This window comes from Capsicum annuum, chromosome 3, assembly GCF_002878395.1.
Source record: "Capsicum annuum cultivar UCD-10X-F1 chromosome 3, UCD10Xv1.1, whole genome shotgun sequence".
NCBI lineage: Eukaryota > Viridiplantae > Streptophyta > Magnoliopsida > Solanales > Solanaceae > Capsicum > Capsicum annuum.
In genome coordinates, this window is record NC_061113.1 from 242894935 (window position 1) to 242919775 (window position 24841).

The following is a 24841-nucleotide window of genomic DNA, read 5'->3' on the forward strand; positions in this document are numbered from 1 at the left end:
AGTCACTTGCGGCTCGACTATTTTATCAGATATATTCATATATAATTACGTTTAATAATATAGATATTGAGTGACTTTGTCTATCAAACTTAAATAGATGATAGAAAATCACATATTAATGTAATATTTTTGCTTGTATTAAAAATTAAATTTGCAATATCATAGTTCTCCTTTCGTTAATTATATTTACATAGAGCTAGCTAGGGGTAATCGTTTGTAACAGTACTCTATAGCATAAATTAAAATCAAGTCTCAATTCGAAGTATTGTCTTTTGATACAAATAATATCTCCATATATATATGGCTGATTGAAAAAGACATCTATTGATGACACATAGTGTAATGAGGAGGACGAACTCCAATAATTAACATTATATTAGGAGTGTCACATGGGGTGCTTTCGACTAATTTAGGGGTGCGTTAAAACAGATTAAATCAATAAATATGTTATTTCAGCATAAAATTTACAATATAGTCTTTTTTTAGCCGCTTTTGTTATTGAAAAATAATCATTATCTTAAAGGATAGAGCTTAAGAAGTCACAAGGAGAAATTCTAAAGCTTCTCTCTCTATATATTTATCAGTGTCATCAATGGAGAGTGCCATGTCGCCAATGGCGAATGGCGACGCGAGGCGAGACAGTGTTGCCATATGCTTTCGTGGTGATGTATGTATATATATGTACGTATGTATGTATGTATATATATATATCAGTGGCGAGCGACATGTCACCAATGGCGAAGCGAGGCGAGACAGTGTTGCCATATGCTTTCGTGGTGATGCGATCTATGAAAGGCGACGGCAAGGCGCTAAACGCGACGCCTTTTTAAAAAAAAAAAAAAGATTTTAAAGATAAAAGAAAATTTTAGGACTTTTATTTCCATTTTGCAATGAATGCTACCACTGAGAGACGACTGCGAGTGCGACTGCGAGTGATTCCGATTTTTATTTCCATTTCATATATATGATGATGAATAATTAAGTTAATTAAAAACAGTGGGATGAATTAATACGAAGAATAATTTGGGTTATAAGATGTAGTGAGAGATTTGGAACACTTAAAGCTATCTTAGAAGAAACAAGAGATCAAAGAATTAATTGATTAAATCTGTTGACAAGATATTTAGTAGGTTCATGAATATTGGAAAGACAAGTTTATGAAAATTTGTACCATATGTTTGGTGCCATTGATAATGAAATGGACAAAGGAAATAAGGTTCAAGTGTATGAACCCATTATTCTCAACATACATGAAATTGGGGCCATGGCTCAAAGAAAATAATGGGTTGTTCGCCATTTTCACAACATACAACTATTTTGATTTTATATAACAGAATCTAAGATCAAACGTGATATCAGAACACAAAAGTAATTTAGAATAACGACAATAATATATTGCGTACATGTTTGAGTTGTGTCATGGATTGATGAAGGACTAGGTCTTTTTCTAAATATGACGGCATCGATTTAACAGTTACAGCAAACAATACAAATCATATGAGGTAACCCTATTATACTAGTTATTATTAAGTTTACTTCATAATATTGTGTATGACCCAATAACCAATTTATTACATTTATATTTGGGTTTCATTCATGTTTATGGACTATTACTAGTTTCATCATATATATTTATTTTACTGCCTAACTATATACGTCCAACTATAAGAAAGTTTAGCTAAGCTATAGGATGAAGCTCGTCCACAAAACTAATTAAGGCAGCTATATAGTTACTTAATAAACCTATTATTAAAGTCCTTTACATAAATTTAGTGTCCTCTTGAATTTATAAAAATTAATACTCATACTTTTTGTAATAATAACTAAATTATCTTGTTGATTCCTGAATACGTGGACATAGAAAAGTCCTAATGTATTTTTCATAAAAAGATATTGGGGTGGATCATTTTTACCATGCTATTTATATTATTATATTGAAGTTATTTCAATTTTATTTCATATATTTACTAAATAGCATCGTCTGAAAATCACCAATCTTGCAACTTGCAAAGCTTGAAATATCGGGTCATATTATCAATGGTTTTTAGTTATCAACATGGGTTGTGATGGTCCAGTGGATGCGGTTGTTCCACCCTTAACCAAAGGTCGAGGGTTCGATCCTGGGTATGGAGAAAACTCTGTTGGGAGCCCTGCCACCTTAATGACCCTGCAACGCGCGCGATCCGGATTAGCCAAGGCTCCAAGCGGGCACCGGACACCGGATGGGAAACAAAAACAAAATGGTTTTTAGTTTAAAGTTTGAAATGACGGTCTCAAAATCCATACTCGCAAGTTGCAGTTTGAAGTTGATAACTTACAAAAATTTATAAACTTGAGTTATACTGTAAATAAGGATGAATTTAAATTTTGTGTACTGTTAGTGTACCAAATATTCTACACAATCAAGTAACCTTCACCTGCTATTGTAGGTTATCCAATTTTTTCTTTTTAGTTTTTTTTTGTACAAAATTGAGTAACCAGCAATACCCGGGCTTAATTCGAGTCAGCGCAGGTGGTTTGAGTTGTTGAAGGACTATGCTATCTCCATTCTATACCATCCGGGCAAGGCGAATGCGGTAGCGGACGTCTTGAATCTCTTTGTACAAAATTGAATAAACCACAATAGCATATCAAGTTTATCTGATAATGTAAAATATTTTGTATATTAACGTGCACAAAACTTAAACTCGAGAATCCTGAAATCAGTTGTGTACGCTCTTCTTGCTTAGTTTGGGCCTGTACAGCGAGAACTAGGATCCGAACCCACTGTTTATAAGCCCAGTAGTTTGTAACCTGTTGATAACTAAGACCTAGGCCCAGCCCAATGATTCTTACACCCTAACCCATTTTCAAACTCTTACATTTCAGTGACACCAGGTGCAAATTCTGACTTAAAGTTGTTCCAACTGAACATTTTATACTTCATTTAAAAATATTCTTGCACATTTTTTCTAGTATTTATTGTATAGATAATTTAATCACTTAAAGTACGATACCTTTTAAAATTATATGCATTTACCTTACAAAAAAAGTTGAGAATCTATCAAGCGCAGTCTCTTTATCGCTGCAAGGTAGGATAAAATTGTTTACACATCATCCTCTTCAATCCTTTTGATACGAACATAGTTAGCGTGGGGCATATTAGGAATGGACTTTCGTATATGGATTATAGTCTTGGGCTCGGAGGAATGCATGATGAAGCAAATACACAAGGATAGGTAACCAACATGCCATTTCGGCAATCAAGAAGATTTCTTGCGGGTTATTTATAAAATAGTTATCTTTCAGTTATTTTTTCAATAGGCTATTTTTGTAAAGACAATTACTATAAATAATTGTCTTAGCCATTTTCATTAATTAAATTTTTGATGATTGAATTGTATTGAAAAGATTTGATATTTAGTTACTCTGGGTTGTGGTACTAATTGGATTCAATTTCAATTGTTAGCTTAGACCGAGTGATTAGGGTGGATTCCCAAATTGTTTGTGTTATCTTCGCTTGATTGATCATCGAGTTATCATATTGTGGATTCAATTTGATTTCTCGTGCATTTAATTGAGTTCTCTTTCTCCCTTAGTTTAATTGTTGTTCAATTAAATCTTTATTTTTTAAAAATTTCATCTCTTGTTCCTTAACTATCCTTTAATTTTGTTGTTTAATTTTGAATTTTCGATATTGATTCTAATTGTCTGATTAGGATCATTATTTTTTTATATATATAAAATTACACTAAATATGTTGTTATTGTATACAAATCACGAAAAGAAACTTATCTTCTATGTCATAAAGAAATACCCTCTTCATTTTAGTTTGGGAAAAGGGACGAATATACCTTCAAACTTTAATAAATGGTACGGATATACCTTCTATTATACTTTAGGTACAAATATACCCTTGTCATTAATGAAAAAGTATATATATACCCCTGAGCTTTAATAAATGGTACACATATATCCCTCGTCAATGAAAAGGTATATATATACCCCTGAACTTTGATAAATGGTATAAATATACCCTTGCCGTTAATGAAAAGGTACATATATACCTTTCTCACTAATGACAGGATACGTGTCCCAATCTTGTTCATTTGCACTTTTAAAATTTAATTTATCCTCATCCTATCAAAAAATAATTCTAATTTAACCCACAAATCAATCCAAACAACAACCCAAACCCGAACCGATCTAATAAAACCTTAAAGGCTCATCTTTATTACGCATGTTCATTCTCACTTTCTTTTTCTATTAGACTGAATCAGGTTGGGGTTATTATTTGAATTGGGTTATAGGTTAAATTAGAATTATTTTGGGGTGGAGTTGGGATAACTTAAATTTAAAAAGGCTAAATGAATATGATTATTATACGTGTCTTGCCGTTAGTGAGAAGGGTATATATGTACTTTTCATTGAGAGAAAAGGTACAAATATGTAACACCCCGTACTTAATTACGTGCATTAGTCATTGTTATATGTGTTGGAGTATATGTATTGATCCTAAGTTAGGTATATATGAGTTTAAGTATAAGTATTGATTATTTTGAGATGGTTTCAAGTGTATAGTTTGATTATAGGTGTATAGGAATCGACTTTATTTATTCCGGAATTTTCCCGTCGATGGTTCCATACGAAGGTTATTGAATAAAATTTCTAACGATATAAAGATTTCCAAAAACGGATAAGTTTCAGATATAAGCGAGTTCGTTCGAAACTTTAAAACGGTGGCCGGAATGTGAACAGTAAATGTGCAGGAAAACTACTGAGGCCTGCCAGTTTTTTGGGTCAACTTTGAATGATCATAACTCCCTCAATATAATGAACTGTGAGAGCTACCACATATCAAAAGAAAGATCTTTGAGTCTTCTTTCCAATGCAATTGGTTTCATCCAAATCCAACATCTAAGTAAGGAGTTATACTCGTTTTACTTCAGCCTCTCAAAACAGATTTTTAGGGTCAACTTCAAACGATCATAACTACTTGTAAAGGACTAACTGGGTGGCTTACTTTATATGAAATGAAAGACCTTTGAATTATCTTTCTAACGATACCAATTTCACCCAAATCCGATATCGGAGCAAAGAGTTATGGCCGATTTACTTTAGCCTATCAAAACAGTCCACCATGGACAGATTCGGATTTACTTAAATTTTTAAGGGCAATATGGTCATTTTCCAACACCTCATGGAAGAAAATTGGTCATTATATACATATAATTAGTCTCATATCCATCAATTATCATCAAGTTATTGAAACTAAGAAACCCTAGCCAAATTTCAACTCCAATTATCTTGTGATTCAACCGTAGAAAATCCAAATTGATTCCGCAGTTGTGTTCACCGTCTCAAGGGCTTCGAGAAGCACCCCTTATTTGTGCCAACAGGACTTCGAAATCAAAAGGGCCATTTTTTTTGGTAAGGATGTAAATTATGTTGGTGTTATTTATATGGATATGTATATATATATATATGCATGTGAGCATAAGAAGTATGTTATTTGATTGTTGTTGAAAGATGATTGGAAATGATGTTGGATTATTCTTGTGCATGGTTGGATTATGTTAAATTGTGAAGGAATTTGGGGTGATGATGTGGTATTGATGATGTGGTATTGAAATGATGATTATATATATATACACACATAAACCTATTGTTCAAGTTGGTTTTTGGAATGTTTTGCAAATATTGGTAGTATGGAATTATGGAAGAGAATTGTGGTGTTGGGTTGCTAATACTAGATGCCAAACATTTCATTGTAGATAAGTGATTTGTAAAGGCGGGAAGTTGTGTTGAATTGGTATCTGAATCTACAACGAGGTATGTAAAGCATACTCTAGCGATGTTCTTTGGCATGAAAACACCAATGTTCCATCAAGTAAGATTCCGAGGTTGTCCTAAAACATGTATTGTTCTACGTTACCAACGAAGTTGTTTCCATTCTATAAAGTGTCAAAATGTTTCATTGATATACCAAAAGGCTCTTATTTCATTGTTGTGATATTGATGATTCTGAAACACATTGTTGATGTACCAATGAGTCTTTATTACATCGTTATTGTATAGAAGGTCTGTTACTTGGTTCCTATTGATGTATCATTGTTTCAAAGTATTAAAAATGTGGAGGCGACCGAAATAACAATCTCAAAGATTAATTGAACTAAGTGATGGGAGTTCTTTCTTATCGGGTGGTATCCCAGGGGCATAAGCCTAGCATGGGTCGATCCCTATTTCATGTGTTTATGGGTGGTATCCCAGGGGCATAAGCCTAGCATGGGTCGATCCCAGTTGATATGTACTGGAGGCATCCTAATGGTCACAGTACAGTACAGTACAGTAATGATTACAAAGACGATAAGAACGAAGGTAAAGTGATTGAATAAATACAATGTACAGGTTGTCACAAGTTCTAGTAAGTGTGGTCCACTCCTATTACGACTTATTCACTTGTTTCTGATTTCTATTGAGCTCCTATATCATATGTGATTATTTACAGCTTTACATACTCAGTACATATTTCGTACTGACGTCCCTCACGGGGGACCTGCATTTCATGCTGCAGGCACAGGTACCTCAGCTCATACACCGCACAAGTAGGAGCCAGGTCATACAGCTATTGTTGGTGAGCTCCAGTTTGCTTCGGAGCTTTCTGAGTCGGTTCCTTATGCTTTGTTATTGTACATGAGTCATGTGTGGGCGGGGGTTTATCCCGACCCTAGTTATGTCATGTATATCCTAGAGGCTTTGTAGACATAAGGAAGGGTAAAGTCATGGAAGTTTATATAGTAACGTTATATTTGTATATGTGGTGGCCCCGACGGCCAAGTATTATATATATATATTTGTGCGTGTTGTGCTGATACAGGTAATTAGACATTTCTATATGCAACAAAGTGCTGTCCAATTTTTTGGTGACATGTAAGTGAAAGTACAGGTATTTGAACGGGTTCTCCCGGGCCTTCTCGGCTTCGGGTGCCAGTCCGGCCCGATGGGATTTTGGGGCGTGACAAAATATAACCCCTAAACTTTAATAAATGGTACAAATATATACTCCGTCATATTTTGGGTACAAATATACCCTTAAGCTTTAATAAATGGTACAAATATATCCTCCGTCATACTTTGAATATAAATATACCCTTGCCGTTAATGAAAAAGTACAAATATACCCTTCTCAGTAACGACGGGACATATGTCATCATCGTATATATTGGCCCTTTTCATTTATTTTATCTATGAATAATTTAATCTATCCTAAATTATAACACATACCCGATCCAAATACCCCGACTCGACCTATGTAATAGAAAAGCTTTAAGAGACATATCACAGGTCTCTAGTCATATGTGTTTCTTTCTTCCACTCTTTCACACTCACACGCTCTCACTAACCCAAAAAATCTTAGCAAACGGATCGGTTCAATTCGTGTCTTGATTCATCTATCATCTAGAATTGAGTAAAGATTTATTTAATATTGTGATGTTGTTTAATGTCCTAATGTTATGTTAATATTCTGATGTTGTTTAATATTCTTCATAAACGATTGTTGTTTGTTTTTTCTGATTCATGAACGTTGATGAATAGAAATTGTTTCTGATTCATGACTATTGTTACCTGCTTTAAATTCATTAATATTGTTACACCATTGTTCACCAACTTCAAAGAGTGAACAAGAAGACAACATTTTAAGAACAGAAACATGAGAAAAACTTGCAAAGTTTGGACACTCCTCAGCCAAACTAAGGTCCTCATTGTATCACAAATCGGGTCGAGTTATTGAAATCGGGTATGAGTTATAATTTAGCATGGATTAAATTATTCACAGATAAAATAAATTAAAAAGGATCAACCAATACGATGTTGACACGTGTCCCATCGTTAATGAGAAGGGTATATTTGTACCCAAAGCATGATGAAGGATATATTTGTACTATTTATTAAAGTTTGAGGGTATATTTGTACCTTTTCATTAACGGCGAGGGTATATTTGTACTCAAAGTATGACGAAGGGTATATTTATACCATTTATTAAAATTTAAGGGTATATTTGTACCTTTTCCGTTTTAATTTATATGACATATTTTTCTTGGTTCATTTCACAGAAGAGCATCATTTTTCTGTAACTGAAAACTATTTAGCTTTGATTTTTTTTTTTAAGTATAATTAACATTTATACCAATCATTTTGGAAGCAATTATACTATCTCTCACATTTTTAATTATTTTACTCTCTCTTCCTATTAACATACATAACATAGCCGACATATACATAGCATTCTATGTATATATTGAGATTTTTGTAATATATTTAGGAAATTGAGAATTTTTGTAATATTGAAAACATAAGTTGTGTATTTATGTAATTTTTAATTAAAAAAATTCATTTGATTCGATATTCGTATCCTACGTAAATCTAACTAGATTTAAATTTGGACCCAAATGTCCCATATCGAGAGGTAAAGTGCTCCTACAAAGAAAACTCCGTACTTTTGTCCAAGACCTATAATTAAAAATGAAGAAATATTTATTATTTTATCACAATTTTTATTGGTTAATTTTTTATTTTCCTCGTAATGAAATTATTTATATGTACACAAATAGTATTAAATGTGTCTTAAATCTAAATTTTAAAAATCTTTATCAAGTCAAATACATAAATGATACTCCCACCATTTCATATTAGTTGATCCCTATTGATTTGGCACATCCATTAAAAAAATATTAATTAGAGATTTTATTTTATCAAATTAATTTTATTAATTATGTTATGAAATATAAATTTAAGTAAATACATTTTGTTTATTTATTTAATATTAAGGATAGTATTAAAAGAATATAATAAAATTCTCTTAATTTTATTAAAAAAATAATTAAATTAAAATAAATATTTTTATAAAGAGCGTCAACTAAAGGAAACAGAGGGAGTAAGAAATAGGTGACAAGTGTAAGACAAGACATGCAAAAAGACCCACCAACATGGCCTATATATTTGCCAAGTAACTTTTATCAATGGTCCTTTTGACTGTAACCTCTCACTTTCCATCTCTCTCCCCTCCACCTAGTTTTTTGATTTTTTCCTCAATTTTTTGTTCTCGTTAAATCACTTTAAAAAAAAAATAAAAACAGAACCTGCTAAAACCTCAACCCCCAGTTTCCCGTCCACTTCCAATGGGCCAGGATTTCGTATTTTAAAGTTTTGGTTAAAATGAAAAAAAGATTTTAAAAAGGAAGCTCAAAGCTTCTAATTGGAATTCATGTGAAAATATTCCTAATTTAATTTTCATATTGAGAGATCTATGACCTAAAACTATAATAATTTAATTTATAATAATAATAATAATAAGTATATTTGATTTAGCTTGATTTTGAATTTACTAAATTAATATAATTAATTTAATAAAAGAAAAAAATCAGATCGAACTAACTAATAACTCAATAAATAATCAACCATAAATTTGATACAACTATTTTTGCAGATAATACATTTAATCATGTTTAATTAGAACTTAGAAAGAAACTCTTAATTATGAGCTCATCAACAAAGCATAGCGAATCTTTTGACTAAAAAATGACATATTCCGTCTGTTTTATTTGAAATGGTCCGTTGACATTTTTTTTATGAAAATATTTTTAATAAAATGACCAATTAAATAAAATTAAAAAATATACTAATAAAAGATTTATTCATTGTGAATCCACCTTATATTTCGGTGTCCGGTCTCCAGCCAGATGCCAACTCCACTACACTCTTCTACTAAACCACCACCAACTTCTCGATCCTCCTCTCATTTCACACACAAAAAGAAAATCATGGGTATTTCCATTTTCTTTCCCTTCTTTTTTCCTTTTTTTTTTTTTTTTTTTTTTTTTTTTTCCCAATAACATGAATCTCTCCTTCTATATCATTAACTTGTATTAATTTCAGCCTTTTTTTTTTAACCTTGTTTCTTACTCTCACAGCCAAGGTTAAGATTGGAATTAACGGTAAGAATCTGTTCATAGTCAATTTTATCTAGATTTTTTGGTACATTCTACTATGTTTTTTTTTTTTTTGCTGAGTTTGAAGTTTTGTTTGCATGAAGGTTTTGGAAGAATTGGGCGCTTAGTGGCCCGAGTTGCTCTCCAAAGAGATGATGTTGAGCTCGTCGCTGTTAACGACCCCTTCATCTCTGTTGAATACATGGTACTACATGAAATCCCCAAAAAATAAAATGAAAATTTAATGAACTATTAGATGTCGAGTTTTCTACTGTTATAATCATCTATTTATCAATTATCAACAAATGAACAATTAGTAGTTGAGCTAAGTTTTGATAAACAGAAGGTATCGGGCACCTAATAGTTCATATATGAAACTCAGAAAACCGATATACTTTAGGTGTGCTTTGTCATTAACTCAAACTGTTTGATAGTTTAGTTGACGGGTCCGGTTTGTCGGTGTTGCAGACATATATGTTCAAGTATGATAGTGTACACGGCCAGTGGAAGCATCATGAACTTAAGGTTAAAGATGAGAAGACCCTTCTCTTTGGTGACAAGGCTGTTACTGTTTTTGGCCTAAGGTAGTAATATTTGATTTTTTGAACATATAAATTGGTTAGCAATATGAATTACTGATTGTTAACTTTTTTTTTTTTTTTGTATATTTGAAGGAACCCAGAGGAGATTCCATGGGCACAGACTGGAGCTGATTACATAGTGGAGTCCACTGGTGTCTTCACCGATAAGGACAAAGCTGCTGCTCATTTGAAGGTTTGTGATTATAATGAAGTAGATCTCCGTTCTTAACTGAACTTCCTTGCCTTGGTTATAAGGAAAAGTTCCACAAATTTGCGCAGTGTGTATGAACATCAAGTTTTGCTTTAATGTGGATGTTGTAATGCTTTACTTGAGAGGGTCTATTGGAAATAGCCTCTCTACCTTTGCTTGTAGGTGTAAGGTTTCTGTCACACTACCCTCCCAGACCACAATTACAAAATTGAGATTACACGGGGTATGTCGTTGTTGTTGTACATATAGTCACTCCGTATAAGTGACATTAATCGATGTTTGATGGGTATCTTTTATTGTAATAATGTGCGAACACACTACTCGCCCAGACCCCACTTGTTCATATGCAAAATCTTATTATCGGGGGAATATCACCCTAGAGATTAAGTAAGTAATGGGGAGAGATCTAAGAGGCTTTTTGAAGGGGTGAATACCTGAGTAGCCAGAATTCATGATTAAGGGAGGCGGTGGAGAAAATATAACTCATGTAATTATGCCCTCTAGAAAAGAGGATGCATTGGTCTTAGTGGGGCTATCCGTAACCCTACTTCGTCTTTATCGTAGTGAGATGACGGAAGAAGGTCACCAAATCGATTGTGGGTATGTTGTTGATGTTGCACATATAATCACCGTGTCTTAGTGACACTAATTGATGCTTGATGAGTATCTTTTATTGTGATAATATACGAATGACAACATTAGAAAATTTGCACCAAGTGATGTTAATTGACGTTTGATGTTCGTATTTAATTTGATGATTGGAGGATTTATACTAGGATTAGAAAAGATTTTATTCGAGATAAGGTGAGAGTGGCTTCGGTGGAAGCCAAGATGAGGGAAGTGAGGTTGAGATGGTTCGACATGTGATGAGGAGGGGCACGAATGCCCTTGTGCAAAGCTGGGAGAGGTTGACTAGGGATGGATTCAGGCGACGTAGAGGTAGACCGAAGAAATGTTGGAGGGCGGTGATTAGACATGACATGGAGCAGCTTCAGCTTACCGAGGGCATATGACCCTAGATAGAAAGGTGTGGAGAGGGCGGATTAGGGCAGAAGGACGTATAAGGATAGTAAGAACGAGTGCGTCAGTGCTAGTAGGTAGGTAGGACTTTGTTATCCGTGTTAGTAGCTGTAGTGCTAGTGTTACTTCAGAATGTTGTATCATTTGTTGTATTACTCGATGAGTCTGGTTTATGGTTTATGGTATTATTGGGTGTGGTAATTTCTATTGTAGCTTGTACTTTTATTATTTATTCCTTTTCTAGATTGTTTTATCTTGAGCTCTTGAGCCGGGGTCTACCGGAAACAACCTCTCTATCTCATCTCTGAGATAGTGGTATGGATGCATACACTTAACCTCCCCAGACCCCACTTGGTGGGAATAATTGGAGGATTTATACCCGAGTTTCAGGAGCGCACTAGTATCTATTGTTCAATGATTTAATGTATTTTCTTGCCAAGAACATTGACTTTTTTTAGAATGTTTTATCTCAAGATACGGTGCAACTAAATCAATTTAAATTTAGAAAATAATTAAATAAAGCATATCTCACTGATGAGTTAAAAAGGACTTCACATCAAACTTTGTATAAGCTGTATCTATCCACCTCAGGTTCGTTATGCTTGCTGCTGTTAATGCTATGATAGTTGGAGGTAGTTGATTGTTTTTCTATTCGGTGTTAGTTGGAGTTATTATCAATGATTCAAGGGAGCTAATATCTGCTCAACTTTTGTGAATCATTAGGGTGGTGCCAAGAAAGTTATCATTTCTGCCCCTAGCAAGGATGCTCCTATGTTTGTTGTCGGTGTCAATGAGAAGGAATACAAGCCAGAGCTCAACATTGTTTCAAATGCTAGCTGTACCACAAATTGCCTTGCTCCCTTGGCCAAGGTTCTCCTTTTGCACCCATCCGGTTCCTTCAAATTAAGTATTGTATCATTTCATAATGTGTATGTGATAACGAAACGTCATCTCACAATTTATCATGTACTCTGCAGGTTATAAATGACAGATTTGGAATTGTTGAGGGTCTCATGACCACAGTGCACTCGATCACAGGTAAGTATCTCTCTTGCTTCTACTTTTTAGTAAGTATAATTAATTTTTAGCTTGCTCACTTGGTTTGGCTACCACCATAATATTTTAGCCACTCAGAAGACTGTTGATGGGCCATCATCCAAGGACTGGAGAGGTGGAAGAGCTGCTTCGTTCAACATTATTCCCAGCAGTACTGGAGCTGCCAAGGCTGTCGGGAAAGTTCTACCATCATTGAATGGAAAGTTAACTGGAATGGCTTTCCGAGTGCCAACTGTTGATGTGTCTGTGGTTGACCTCACAGTGAGGTTGGAGAAAGAAGCTACCTATGATGAAATCAAGGCTGCCATTAAGTATGTGCAAGTCATTTTCGTCTTTCCCTAAAGAAGTATTGTCTTGTTATAATGTTTGTGTTTTTACCGCAAGTTTTGTTTCTGGAGCTGTGGGATCGAGTTACTGCTGACTTGCATTGTTATATTTTCTAAAGGGAGGAGTCTGAAGGAAAATTGAAGGGAATTTTAGGTTACACTGAAGATGATGTGGTATCAACGGACTTTGTGGGAGACAACAGGTGATGTAATTTGGAAAGAGAATTCTAACTTTCTTGCCTGAACATTGTCTGTTCTGATCCACTTTTATCTTGCTCTACTAATCATGAGACTGTATTTCTGGATGGAAATAATTTGCAGATCAAGCATATTTGATGCCAAGGCTGGAATTGCTTTGAGCAAGAAATTTGTCAAGCTCGTTGCATGGTACGACAACGAATGGGGTTACAGGTAAAAACATGAAATATTTAGCGTACATTTCCTTCATCATCAATTCCATTCATTGGATGCTCTGCATGACTGCCCTTTGTGGGAGTATAATATGATCTGTGGCTTCCTAATAATAGTAATCCTTGATGGAATTGCAGCACGCGAGTGGTGGATTTGATTATGCACATGTCCTCGGTTCAGTAAAAGTGGCAGTTCACTCGTTGTGGGGGCACTGCTGGTGTTGATCCTGTTCTTTATGAAACAGTTTTAGAATAAAGTGTTCTCTCGGACCACAAATGTGCGGATGTTTTTAGGTGCTATACTCTTGTTTAGGTGGTCAGTTTGATAGAACTCTCTACATTCCGCGAATGAGTCTTTAGTTACTGCTGTATGTTTCTCTTGTTTTGTTCTTTTATGAATGTATGATAACGTTGAAACTTGTTTAATGTTCTTGCTTCTCCGTTTCTTTACTATCCAGTATCCCCTGGTGTTTAGCCAACAGGTCCCAACTATAGAATGAATGCATGCTCGTCAGATCCCGTTACCGACATTACGAAACTTTGGCTGCTATAGGTCAAAAGAGATGAATTCTTCCTCTGCATGGGGATTCTCTTTATCTTTTGGAATGGGTTCTTGATTATATTCCCCTTCATGCCTCCATGGCCCTTTCTTCCGGTAGTATGAGGGTTTTTCTGTCATGCTGTGTTTTCAGCTTCTCACTGCAGTGAATGCGAGTAGGCAGGATTACTGCAGGTTTCATGTGAATATTCGGTTGGCTTTTCTTTTGGGATCACAAGAATGTCAATAGGTAGGATGACTTTTGGTTGAGAGCTTAGGTGCTTTCAACACCTACCTAATAGAAGAGCAGTGGTGTGGTAGGTGCATTGTGAAATGGAAGTGGGATTCATTAGGATTACCAAAAACAGCTGAATAAAACACTATCTTTATCATGATACTAATCGACTGTTCTCACGCCTTCTGTTCAGGCAGTCGGTGGTTCCGTCTTACTTTTTGAATCCATTTGCTGATCCTCAAATCTTTTTGTCGTCTAAAAACCTATCTTTGGACGTCAATGTTTACTTCGTTCCTTCCTTTTTAACCGTCACAGTTTCTTTTTTCAAGAATCAATCGATATAAATTTTTGATAGTTTTTCGTCACATCACATTGATATGAGTAAGATTACAATTATTGATATGAGTAAGATTACAATTATAGTACCTTTCGTATAATTTTGGAATATTCTAATTTTAATTTTAAATATTGAATTATTCTCTAATCTAATCTTGCTTTAAAACTTGGTTAAACTTAATTATTAAAAAACAAAACGTGACAACAAAGGAATGGAGGAGTAAGATAATAGAAACAAAGAAGTAAGTTCCATTCGAAGTTCATAGAAACAAAGGAGTACCAAAATAAGTTTTATGAGGAAGCAAGATTTTTATTTGAATTTCGAATTTTAAAATGGAGAATTTGATATTTCTATTAGATCAGAAACAGTAGAAGAAGACAAAAAATCTCTTAAATAAATGTTTATTGCTTGCATGATCCATTTCAATTTTCAAATTTGAAAAATGAAAAACATTTGTTTTTCCTCTTGGACCATTAAATGTAATTAATTGTTTAAGAATTGCCTCGCTTTCTTTCACCCCTGCCCTCGAAACCTGGTTCAAAGTAGTTTACACGTATAATTAGGTGGAAATATTCTTAATAAATTCTTAGTACCTGTTTCATGTGGCCTATGCTGTATATAAAAATCTAAAAATTACATTATCATCAAATGACTACTGGCTTCGTTCAAAAATTATGTTCAAATATATACTATAGTATTTATTGGTCAAATATCACAATTGGATTTTAGATACTAACAATTAACAATTGAAGGTGAAAAAACGTGACCAACATGGGTTGTGGTGCAGCGGATGGAGTTGCTCCACCCTTAATCAGAGGTCGACGGTTTGACTCTGGGCATGGAGAAAACTCTGTTGGGAGCGCTATCCTCGAATGGGGCCCTACCCGGCGCGAATCCAGATTATTCAGGCTCCAATGTGAGTACCGAACACCGGATGGAAAATAAAAAAAAAAAGGTGAAAAAAGGTGGGATAATAGTATTTGATTAACGTGCAAGGATGACTGTATCGGTGTAGGTTACATGAATGATTTGCGAGCAATTATATAGGAGTAGATTTACCTCCATTGCGCTTGAATGATAGCGATCACGATTTTTCAAGGTTCTAAAAAGTAAAATACTACACGATTAGTTGAGAGATTTTTTCATATTTTCTCCATTTCAAAATAGTTGATCGTCTTTCTAAAATTCATTTGTTTTAATATAGTTGTCCCTTTTATCAAATCGATAGAATATTATTATATTCTTTCAATAGTACACTTGTCATTAAATGATTAAACAACACACATATTAGTTGATCCTTAGACTTGACATATTCATTAAGAAATCAATAAATAGAGATAACATTTTATGCATATTATTCAGAGTGCAATAATCAATGCAATGATTAAACATTAAAATTTGATACCTACTAGATTATTTTATGTATTACGTTTAGAATATTGAGTATTTACTGTATAGTCAAATTTATATTTTTAAAATATAATTAATACTGTTAATTCGATAAAATAAATTCTAGTAAAAAAATTTCTTAAGGAGAGAGAGAGTGTCAGGATATTTGTGCGTTTTCTCATTTCCATCTGCTAATTATTGTAATTAATCATTGGTCGCATTATTGTGAAATTTAAAAATCAATAATTACACAAAATTCATACAGTATTTTAATGTGGACTAATAAGTCATTAAACTCCTCCATTTCAAATTTTCTTCAATATCGATACCTCCGCCAAAATCTTCTTATTCATTTTCCCCAATAATATATATACTCTCTCTCTCTCTCTCTCTCTCTCTCTCTCTGTGACCTGTTTCATCAGTACTCCCTTTAATACCATTCTGCAGAAAAAACCCTCTATTAAACAATTCACATTTTCAACCATATTCAATTTTTTGAATGGTTCTTCTTCTTCTTCACTGATGGCGTCATCGGCGTTCAAATCGACGACTCGGCGAACCACCTTAGGTGGTGGAAACCCCGCCGTAGACTCCTCCTCCGGCAGCTCCGCCACCAAACCTCACCGCCGTTCTCGGAGTCTCAGCAGAGTTAACCACGGTCCACGGCGGTATGAGGAGCCGGCGCAGGTTGACTTAGGCGGCAATGCGGCTCCGCGTGGGAAGTTTGTTAATACGATTAGAGGATCGGGAGTTCCTGAAATCAGCCTTGATGATCTGGCAATTGAGTTTTTCTCTCAGGAGGAGGACAGAGAAAATAGTGACCGTGGTAGGTCGGAGAGGCGTGCGTCGGGGATAGGGCATTGGGCGAGTGAAACGGCGTCGTCGAGGAGGCGTGGTAGGTCAGTTTCGAGACAGGGGACGAAGACTTCTACTGATGATCGGAAAAGTGTTGCTGCTGATCGTTCACGGAGTAAGATAGCTACGTCCGATGCTAGTTCGAGGAGGAGGAGGTCGGTTTCTGCTGATCGGTATCAGATTAGTGATTCCGAGGTGATATTTCTCTATCCTTTTATTCGGCTTTTTTGTCAATTCCAAAACTTTGACTAGGGACTAGGACTGGAGTTTATCTGTACAACTGTAGGAGTTGACTGGTTCAAGTACTTTTTGAGGACCGAGGAGGTGGCGGACTAGGGTAGAAGGTTAGTAGGTAGTCGAGCTTTACCTTGCTCTTTGGCGGGATAGGGCTTTCTGTCGTGTATGAAGTTTATCATCTGTTGTGCATTATGTTTAGGTGGTCGCATTATGTGGGTGATGTTATTGTTCCTTGCATGTTGTTTTGCACTGCTTTCCGACTAGTGTCATATTTTCTTCACTGTTGTTTTTCTCTTCCATTACTACTTTGATTTGCTTCACTTGACCTCCACGAGGTAGGTGTAAGTTCTGTGTACACTCTATCCTCCCCAAACCCCACTTCTGTAGGATTTCATTGGGTATGTTGTTGTTGTTGTAACATGACTACTGAACCTTAATAAAATCTTTGGCAATGAGCATTTTAATGGAATTCACCAAAGAGACTGTTACACTTGGAGCATTTCAACTTTAGAAACTATTTCTATGGATGTCTTTGACTTCTCTTACCTTTATTTTAGTTTGTGTGAGTAAAAGGGTAGGCAGGGATTAAATTGAATTTAGCTCCAATGGACTAGATCGTATACATTATCTTCTTTTGCTGATCAAAAGAAAGAAAATGTAATACAAATCTATAAACTCAAAACATATGAAACCTAATTGGCCATTACATCAGAAAGTCGATATTTTTTTTGGTTGTTAATTCCGAGCAGAAGGGTCTTTTTTTCACCAATACTGCTTTGATGTGTACATGCTACCGGTAAGACTAAATTATATGTCACTCATTTACATCTAATGAAAAAAGATAGCCTTAGTGAATTTCCTAAGTATAATCTATAAATTGCCCTGTATCATGAAAGAGAAATTGTGCATGAAATTTTATAACAAGAAACTAACAAACGGAAGTTTAAGTGCTCATAAGAAATAAGAAAAATCAAGTTGTGGAGGCATCCCTTCTTTTACTATGTCTATATTTGTACATCATACCCCATTTAATGGGAAAAATTCTTCTCAGAGAATTGTTACACCCATTAATTTATTACTCCTTCCGTCCTATTTTATGTGGCATAATTTCCTTTTTAGTCCGTCCCCAAAAGAATATCGCCTTACCATAATTAGAAACAATTTAACTTTAAAATTTCCTTTTTATCCTTAATGAAATGATTTACTACCACACAAATATCTAAGGATTGTTTTAAACTACAAATTTTAGTAGTCTTCCTTTTTTCCTTAAACACCGTGCCAAGTCAAACAGTGTCACATAAAATGGGAGGGAGGGAGTGTTTACTTCTATCCTAAATCTCAGTTGTGTGAAGTAACTTAGTATGTTTGAAAATTTGTGAGGGTAATATTTTCTTCTGGAAGTTTTCAACTTTTTATAACTTCAGTTAAGAAGTTGGAATTCCAAGTGCTTTGGAAGGTAGAAATAGCTAAAACGAATTAATAAATGCTTGACTTCTAGAAGCACATTACCTTTGTGATGCATCCCTTGAATGGTATCCGGTTACCTTAAGAAGCTTTTTTGTTGGTTACTAGGTTCCTAATGGAGGCAAAAAAAGTTTGGACATTTAGTTTTAGTTTGTTAAGTCTTGACGAACTGAGTTATCCGCTACATGTGCCGGTGAGAGGTAGTCGGTGGATTAGTCAACATATGTGCAAGATGACTTGGCTATTACCTTCATAAGAAAAGTGTTTTTCCTCTTACACTATTTATAATGCTGTTTCTTTTGATACAAGTGCTGTCCGGTGAGAATTGTCTATGACTCAGTGTTAAGGTCAGTTTCTTATCCAAAAGAATTGGAGGAAGGTTTCAGTTGGTTTAAGTGTTGAAATTGGAGTGGAATTATATACGTGATTGCAGAGAGTTGTATTATTCTCTTATTGGATTGGAAGAGAATAAAGTTAAAACCATATGTGGTGTGTAGCATTCCTTGTGTATCGTCTTTTACTGAACTATAACAAAATTTTTAGACTTTAAGAGTTGCACTAATTGATGATGTCATTCTCCTTAAATAATTTCAATTCTTACTATTCAAGGTTTCGATTAATTGCAAGGACGAGCTGACTCTGGCGAAATTAGTTCTGTGATAAATCTCACCTCAACTGGAATGTCCTATTTCTTTCTCTTATTTAAGAAAAAGATCTTTGTCTTTGTCCCCAAGCAGTGAAGCGGCATACCACAATAGGTTATAGTAATTTCAATACTGATTGAAAACAAGTTGAGTGAGATGCAACTTCTGGCACGCCTACTTGTTATATCGGTGTATGTCCAGAAAGCTTTGGGCTGTTTAAACGTTCATTGTTGATGAGTTCTTGAGATCACTGTCTAAAACGAAGAAATAAGAGAAAACCAAATGTATCAGCAAATAAAATGTGCAGTGGAGGCAGTTTTGATCAAGAATTTTCTTTATTGTATTGACAGAATGATGCAGATCATTATCGAAATTCCAGCGGTCAAATTGCCATCAAGAAGAGTCAGAGCAACAAAATTAGTGACTTTCCTTCATCAGTGAAGCCAACAGCTGTAAATAATCCAAAATTAAGGAGGTCTTTTAGCCAAAAAGACATGTCGCTCTTACATGATGGCTACTCTGTAAGCCAACAAATTTTATGCGCTTCTTTTGAATTGTAGGGAACATATTAGGTTAATATATCATCTCTCACACCAAAACAAAAATTGCAGTTGCTCTTGCTTATAATGTTCTGCTTTTTGTGTGTCACTATATGCATTCTTGCAATGTTACTAATTTATGCACTTCTTCATTCATGTTAGAGTCACTCTTCTGCCTTGACTGACGATGACACAAAGGATGCTCTTATCTGTAAAAATGGCATCGAGAAAACCATTCGAGCAGTTTATGCACAGAAAAAGGTCACTTTGTTATCTATCGAAGTAGCACACACTAACTTTTTGCTATGCCTTGTCAATTGTTTTTTTCTGAAATATATAATTGTTCTTCAGGGTGAGCATCCAAATGGGAATGTTAATGGTGAACTATACGAAGCAATGAGAAAAGAACTCCGGCATGCTGTTGAAGAAATCAAAACTGAACTTGAGCAAGTGTGTGATTTGTTTGTATCATTTATCATCCTATGAAAAAATTTACTTCTCTGCCGAGTTTATGAGCTCGCTTACTATTTCATGTTGGCTAATGCAGACCATGGGGAAGAAAACTAGTGGCTCCAAGTCAGGTCATATGGCCAGAAAGAATTATGTGGCAAAATTGGAACAGGTAAGTTTTCTCCATGCTTTCTTTTCCCCTTTTTTGCACACAGGGTGGAAGTCTTCTTTGGCAATCACTATGTTATGCGATTTAATCTATGGAAATTGAATGCCTTAACTTTCTTTAATATTAAAGTCAGAAGCGTCAGCAAGATCTGCTTGATAAAATTCTGCAGGAAGACCAAAGAGGTAGGGATCGGCGGATTGTCAAAGAACTTCCCGTTACAAAAAATTCTGCTGCTGGGCAGAAACAACTGCGTAGGAAGGTCTCTCCCATTTTTAGTTGAACTATCAATTTCCGACTTTCTTGATTAGCTACTATTCACCTCTGCAGTAGTTTCCTTTCTTACTAGTTCTTTACAAATTTCAGAGAAGCAATGATAGAAACAGGACGTCAACACAATTGAATGAGGAGGCAGAGAAGTTTTTTGAGGAATTCATTGCAAATCTAGAAGATACAGATTTTTCTTCTTTTGATGGAGAAAGAAGTGATGCAAGTTCCACACTAGGAGGAATAGCTAAGCCAAGAGATAGTATTACTTATGGGGACGCAGTTAATCAAAGTCCAGCAGGATCTAATTGTAATCCTGTTGGAGCCGATGGGGTTATCTTACCGTGGTTGCAGTGGGAGACAAGCAATGATGCTTCTTTCACTCCCGTAAAAGAAGTGCAAACTCCTGTTAGTAGGAAAACGCCAATATGTGATTCCAGACAGGTAAAGTGATACTACTTTGTTTTCCTCCTTATAGAATTAAAAATCTGCATGCTTGTGTTGTGAGTTGTGACATCTAAAAAGTTAGGAGCTACTTTTGATATGATATATTAGCAAGTGCGCTCTTGATTGGATGACATCCTCCATGATACTTGTTAGGTTATGAACTAGGTTTAGCTAAATTTTCCAGATGATTGGCTCACTTTGGTCCGATGAGTAAGTACCTATCATTTTGCGTATTTGGAAATTTATCCTGCTTCCACCTCGTAGAGAAACCTTGGAAGTCTCTACATGCAAAAATGCTAGACATTAAACGAATTCCTTTATTTAACACAAATTGCCTGAGCTTTCTGTGCTGCACGGCTGCACCATTTGTTTTGCGTTTACACATTCACTTTGGTAGTGTGCTGGTCATATAAGTTGTATTTCTCTATTAGTAAATCTCACTCTTCCCAGACATCTGTTGTAACTTGGCCCCAACTTTCCTTCTGGTAGGACATCACCTCCCCTCAGAATGATAGTAGTTATTCCATCAGCAGCCATGGGAGTTGGAGCCCAGCAATTCTACAGAGTCATCAGAAGAATAGAACAATCTATACGATAGAAGATGGTGGAAACATATCACGAGAACTTGAAAGTTGCCAAAGTTCAGGATTTGATATGGCTGAATACGACAAGCTTAAACGAAGTGAAGAGCTGTTGTTTGAAAGGTACAGAGAACGGAATAGAATTAATTCAGGTGGTCTTTTACTTTGCGGTCATTTTCGCTAGTTACATGATATTGCTGATACTCATTTGCAGTTAGTAAAGTATATAAGTTACTCAAGTTATTTAGGAGTAGCAAAAATTTCCATGTAGTGAATCTTGGAAGTTGGAATACACTGCATCTTGGATTTTGGTTGGTTAATGTTTCGCACACACCAAGTCACCAACCACGAGCATCCTATTGTTTATTTTCCTTGCGATTCTGGAAGTGTATCCTTCGCGGTTCAGTTTTTTTCCTGATCAATGCTTGTGTATAGAACATGTATCTGATTGTGCAAATTCCATCTTCATCGATGCAAAGTCGCTTTAACAGACTTGACAAATAATTGCATGTAAATGTGTAGTAACCACGATTACAGTTAAGTCACTGAGATACTTGATATAAGTAATCATATATATCTACAAATAAATGGAAGCTTATTTTAAAAGAGCTCCAAATATCAACCAATTCACTAAGAACGATGGTTTGATACCAAATACTAATACAGCAACATATTAATATTAATAGAGCTAGCTGGACATTAAAAATATCGTCCTGACAAATACTAAAAAACTTTTGTGATGAGGACCCTAAAATCAAGAATAGAACTCGTAACCCTTGGCTTGCAGTATGATCTGCCTCAAGGCACCAATGGGAGCTAAAATCATTAGAAGAACACCAAGTACTATGCATATCTGCGTAGAAAACGAAAACAAGTAGTAATAGTATTAGCAATACAACCAATAAAGTGTGTACAAATTTCTCAATGGAGCTTGTAAGTTTTGGTAACATACCCAATTTATGAACCAAGACAGCCCAAATCTTTTAGGTTTACAGAGGATTAGCCATATAATACAGGGAAGCTGCAGCAACGGAGAAGAAAGAATCACAAATATTATTTTAGTATATGACATTTTTATGTAAAAATAACACGAGGTCTTTGACTTACAAAGTAGGTAGTAGGAGCAAATGCAAATCCTCCAAAGAAACCAAGTAGCCCACCAAAGAATGGGAATGTTATCCCAAGGAACAATGTTAGGGCTGCGCCAACATACAAAACAAGAAAAAACATAAGCGATGGCTAAATTGAGCAAATTAACGGGCAGTCTAGTGCACTAAAGTTTTCACTGTGCACAGGGTCCAAAAAAAGTATCAAAACACAAGGGTCTATCGTATGCAGCCTTATTCTGCATTTCCGCAAGAGGATGTTTGCACAACATGGACTTGTCACCTCTTGATCACATGAGAGCAAACTTGACTCAGTGCCAAATTAATCAAAGAAAAATGGTGACATACCAACATAACTAGTCCGAACAATGGATCGTAGCGTCCAACTTGGAGTGAAGTTTCTTTGCTTCACCAAGTAAGATTCGACCATGTCAAACACACCCATAGCATACACCTACAAAGACATCAAACAAATCAAAACAGTGTCACATTTTTTAGTTCTAAGAGACTAATGTCCGAATTAATCAGATCTTTGAATGACTAAAAAAGTTCGACCTGATAGCTTCCAATAACATGAACGACGACAAAGGCGTTAGCCATGATAATAAGCCAAGCAGGTTTCTCTAGGGATATCAATATGTTGTCCTCCACGCTATTTCCAAAAACTCTGTATCCAACAAAAGCCACGGGAAGGTAACACAGAGCCACAACGATGTACGCGATAATGACACCTCTCCACATAGGTTTCTTGGATGGTTTTCCAGGAGTTGAAGGCATAGTAGCCTGAATTTCCAAGACCACATTGTGACCAGCAAATGCAAAAGCAACATCCCCCAAAGCACTCAAGAAACCAAACACTCTTCCTGTACTTGTTGAGGCCCTTGGACTGTAATCAACCTCTGGAGCTATTCCTTTGTGTACGGATGCTCCCCAACCTATCGTTGAATAACTACACAATGACAAAAAATAATTTTGTTTCAAGTCAAACTCAGACAGACGAAAGTGTAAAAGAATAAGAAGGTAAATGAAAGAACCTGAGAGACATGACAGCAGCAAGGAAGGAAACAATAGTGATGGAGTTGAAATTGGGACAAAAGGAGAGGACGAACTGAAGGGCACCGAACATCATGATGAAATAGGTTGTCTTCAAATTCTGGCAATTAGGACAAGCAGTCTGATAAATCTTTTGAAGGGATTTGCCACCAGTGACCATGTAAACAATGTTCACTCCAACTTCCACCATGAGTTGCTGAGGAACCACAATCCACAGCCCAAGTTTTTTACCAAAAGCCTCTTGGCCTAACTCATGATATCTGTCAAATCTTTTACCTGGCACCATCTCATGCATCTCTACCATTTGCCATAAAGTGTACAGTGTTATCACCCATGATAGTACCAAAACTGTCACTCCAGGACCCCTGTTATATATATTGTATATGTAAAATTAAAAGTCCACTTAGACAAACATTTATACATAGCAATTTGGAAGTAGTTATATGTAGTACAAGGAAGGAAAGGTGCATTAGTTAGTTGAAAGTATATATAGTTTATACTAGTAAGTTGACTAAAACTAAATTTTTATGATAAAATCGTAAGTACACACTACATACACTCGCGTTGTATATGGTGTGTACATGTTATTGTGTGCATGACTATCCCCCCCCCCCCCAACAAAAAAAAAAAAAGAAAGCCCAGTTTATTTTTCCTAAAAAATAGTATGGTGTTGTAAAATAGAAAGGAGTCCGTTTACTTTACCCCCACAAAAAAAAAAAGAAGGTAGTACTATTGTTTTTGTTTTTAGGTTCTTCCAAAAATGAAAAAAAAAAATATTGGCTAAAATATATGAAAATATAAAAATCATATTATAATATTAATTCGTATCCTTTCTAATTTATGAATTCTATACGATAACTAAAAAATCATTATAATTTCACATTCTCTTCTTCGACTAACTTTTACCAAGTCAATTTTTGTCTCAATTTTGTGTTTTTCAATTTCAAGTTTTCTTTGTCAT

At 35.2% G+C, this 24841-nt stretch overlaps 3 protein-coding genes across 3 annotated transcripts; 2 read left to right on the plus strand and 1 right to left on the minus strand.

Moving 5' to 3' along the window:
- The first annotated feature begins 9588 nt into the window (after positions 1-9588).
- On the plus strand, positions 9589-14022 carry LOC107862704 (glyceraldehyde-3-phosphate dehydrogenase, cytosolic). The gene is made up of 11 exons (XM_016708343.2): positions 9589-9804; positions 9951-9974; positions 10073-10173; positions 10437-10552; positions 10643-10742; positions 12504-12650; positions 12758-12818; positions 12907-13147; positions 13282-13365; positions 13484-13573; positions 13711-14022. The coding sequence occupies exons 1-11, from the start codon at positions 9720-9722 to the stop codon at positions 13754-13756; spliced, it is 1095 nt and encodes a 364-aa protein (XP_016563829.1). The 5' UTR covers positions 9589-9719; the 3' UTR covers positions 13757-14022.
- Positions 14023-16412: 2390 nt separating this feature from the next.
- Positions 16413-22041, plus strand: LOC107862702. The gene is made up of 8 exons (XM_016708341.2): positions 16413-17121; positions 19622-19792; positions 19973-20071; positions 20162-20260; positions 20358-20432; positions 20599-20688; positions 20793-21137; positions 21630-22041. Exons 1-8 carry the CDS (start codon positions 16594-16596, stop codon positions 21903-21905), a joined length of 1683 nt encoding a protein of 560 aa, XP_016563827.1. The 5' UTR covers positions 16413-16593; the 3' UTR covers positions 21906-22041.
- A 200-nt stretch (positions 22042-22241) lies between these two features.
- LOC107862703 (lysine histidine transporter 2) lies at positions 22242-24246 on the minus strand (the record flags this gene model as incomplete). Its single annotated transcript, XM_047409648.1, is given in 6 exon segments — positions 22242-22574; positions 22674-22742; positions 22829-22920; positions 23176-23281; positions 23383-23776; positions 23862-24246. Coding segments are annotated over 6 exon segments (1145 nt in total), but the record flags the coding sequence as incomplete, so codon positions are not given.
- Between the last annotated feature and the right edge of the window lie 595 nt (positions 24247-24841).

Bases quoted from the DNA above. Each gene is read 5' to 3' on its own strand.
- LOC107862704 (XM_016708343.2), top strand. From the start codon at position 9,720: ATGCCAACTCCACTACACTCTTCTACTAAACCACCACCAACTTCTCGA. The intron at 9,805-9,950 runs GTATTTCCATTT...TTACTCTCACAG, and splicing joins ACACAAAAAGAAAATCATGG to CCAAGGTTAAGATTGGAATT. The intron at 12,651-12,757 runs GTTCTCCTTTTG...TGTACTCTGCAG, and splicing joins GCCTTGCTCCCTTGGCCAAG to GTTATAAATGACAGATTTGG.
- LOC107862702 (XM_016708341.2), top strand. From the start codon at position 16,594: ATGGCGTCATCGGCGTTCAAATCGACGACTCGGCGAACCACCTTAGGT. The intron at 17,122-19,621 runs GTGATATTTCTC...TTGTATTGACAG, and splicing joins ATCAGATTAGTGATTCCGAG to AATGATGCAGATCATTATCG. The intron at 20,261-20,357 runs GTGTGTGATTTG...TGGCTAATGCAG, and splicing joins TCAAAACTGAACTTGAGCAA to ACCATGGGGAAGAAAACTAG.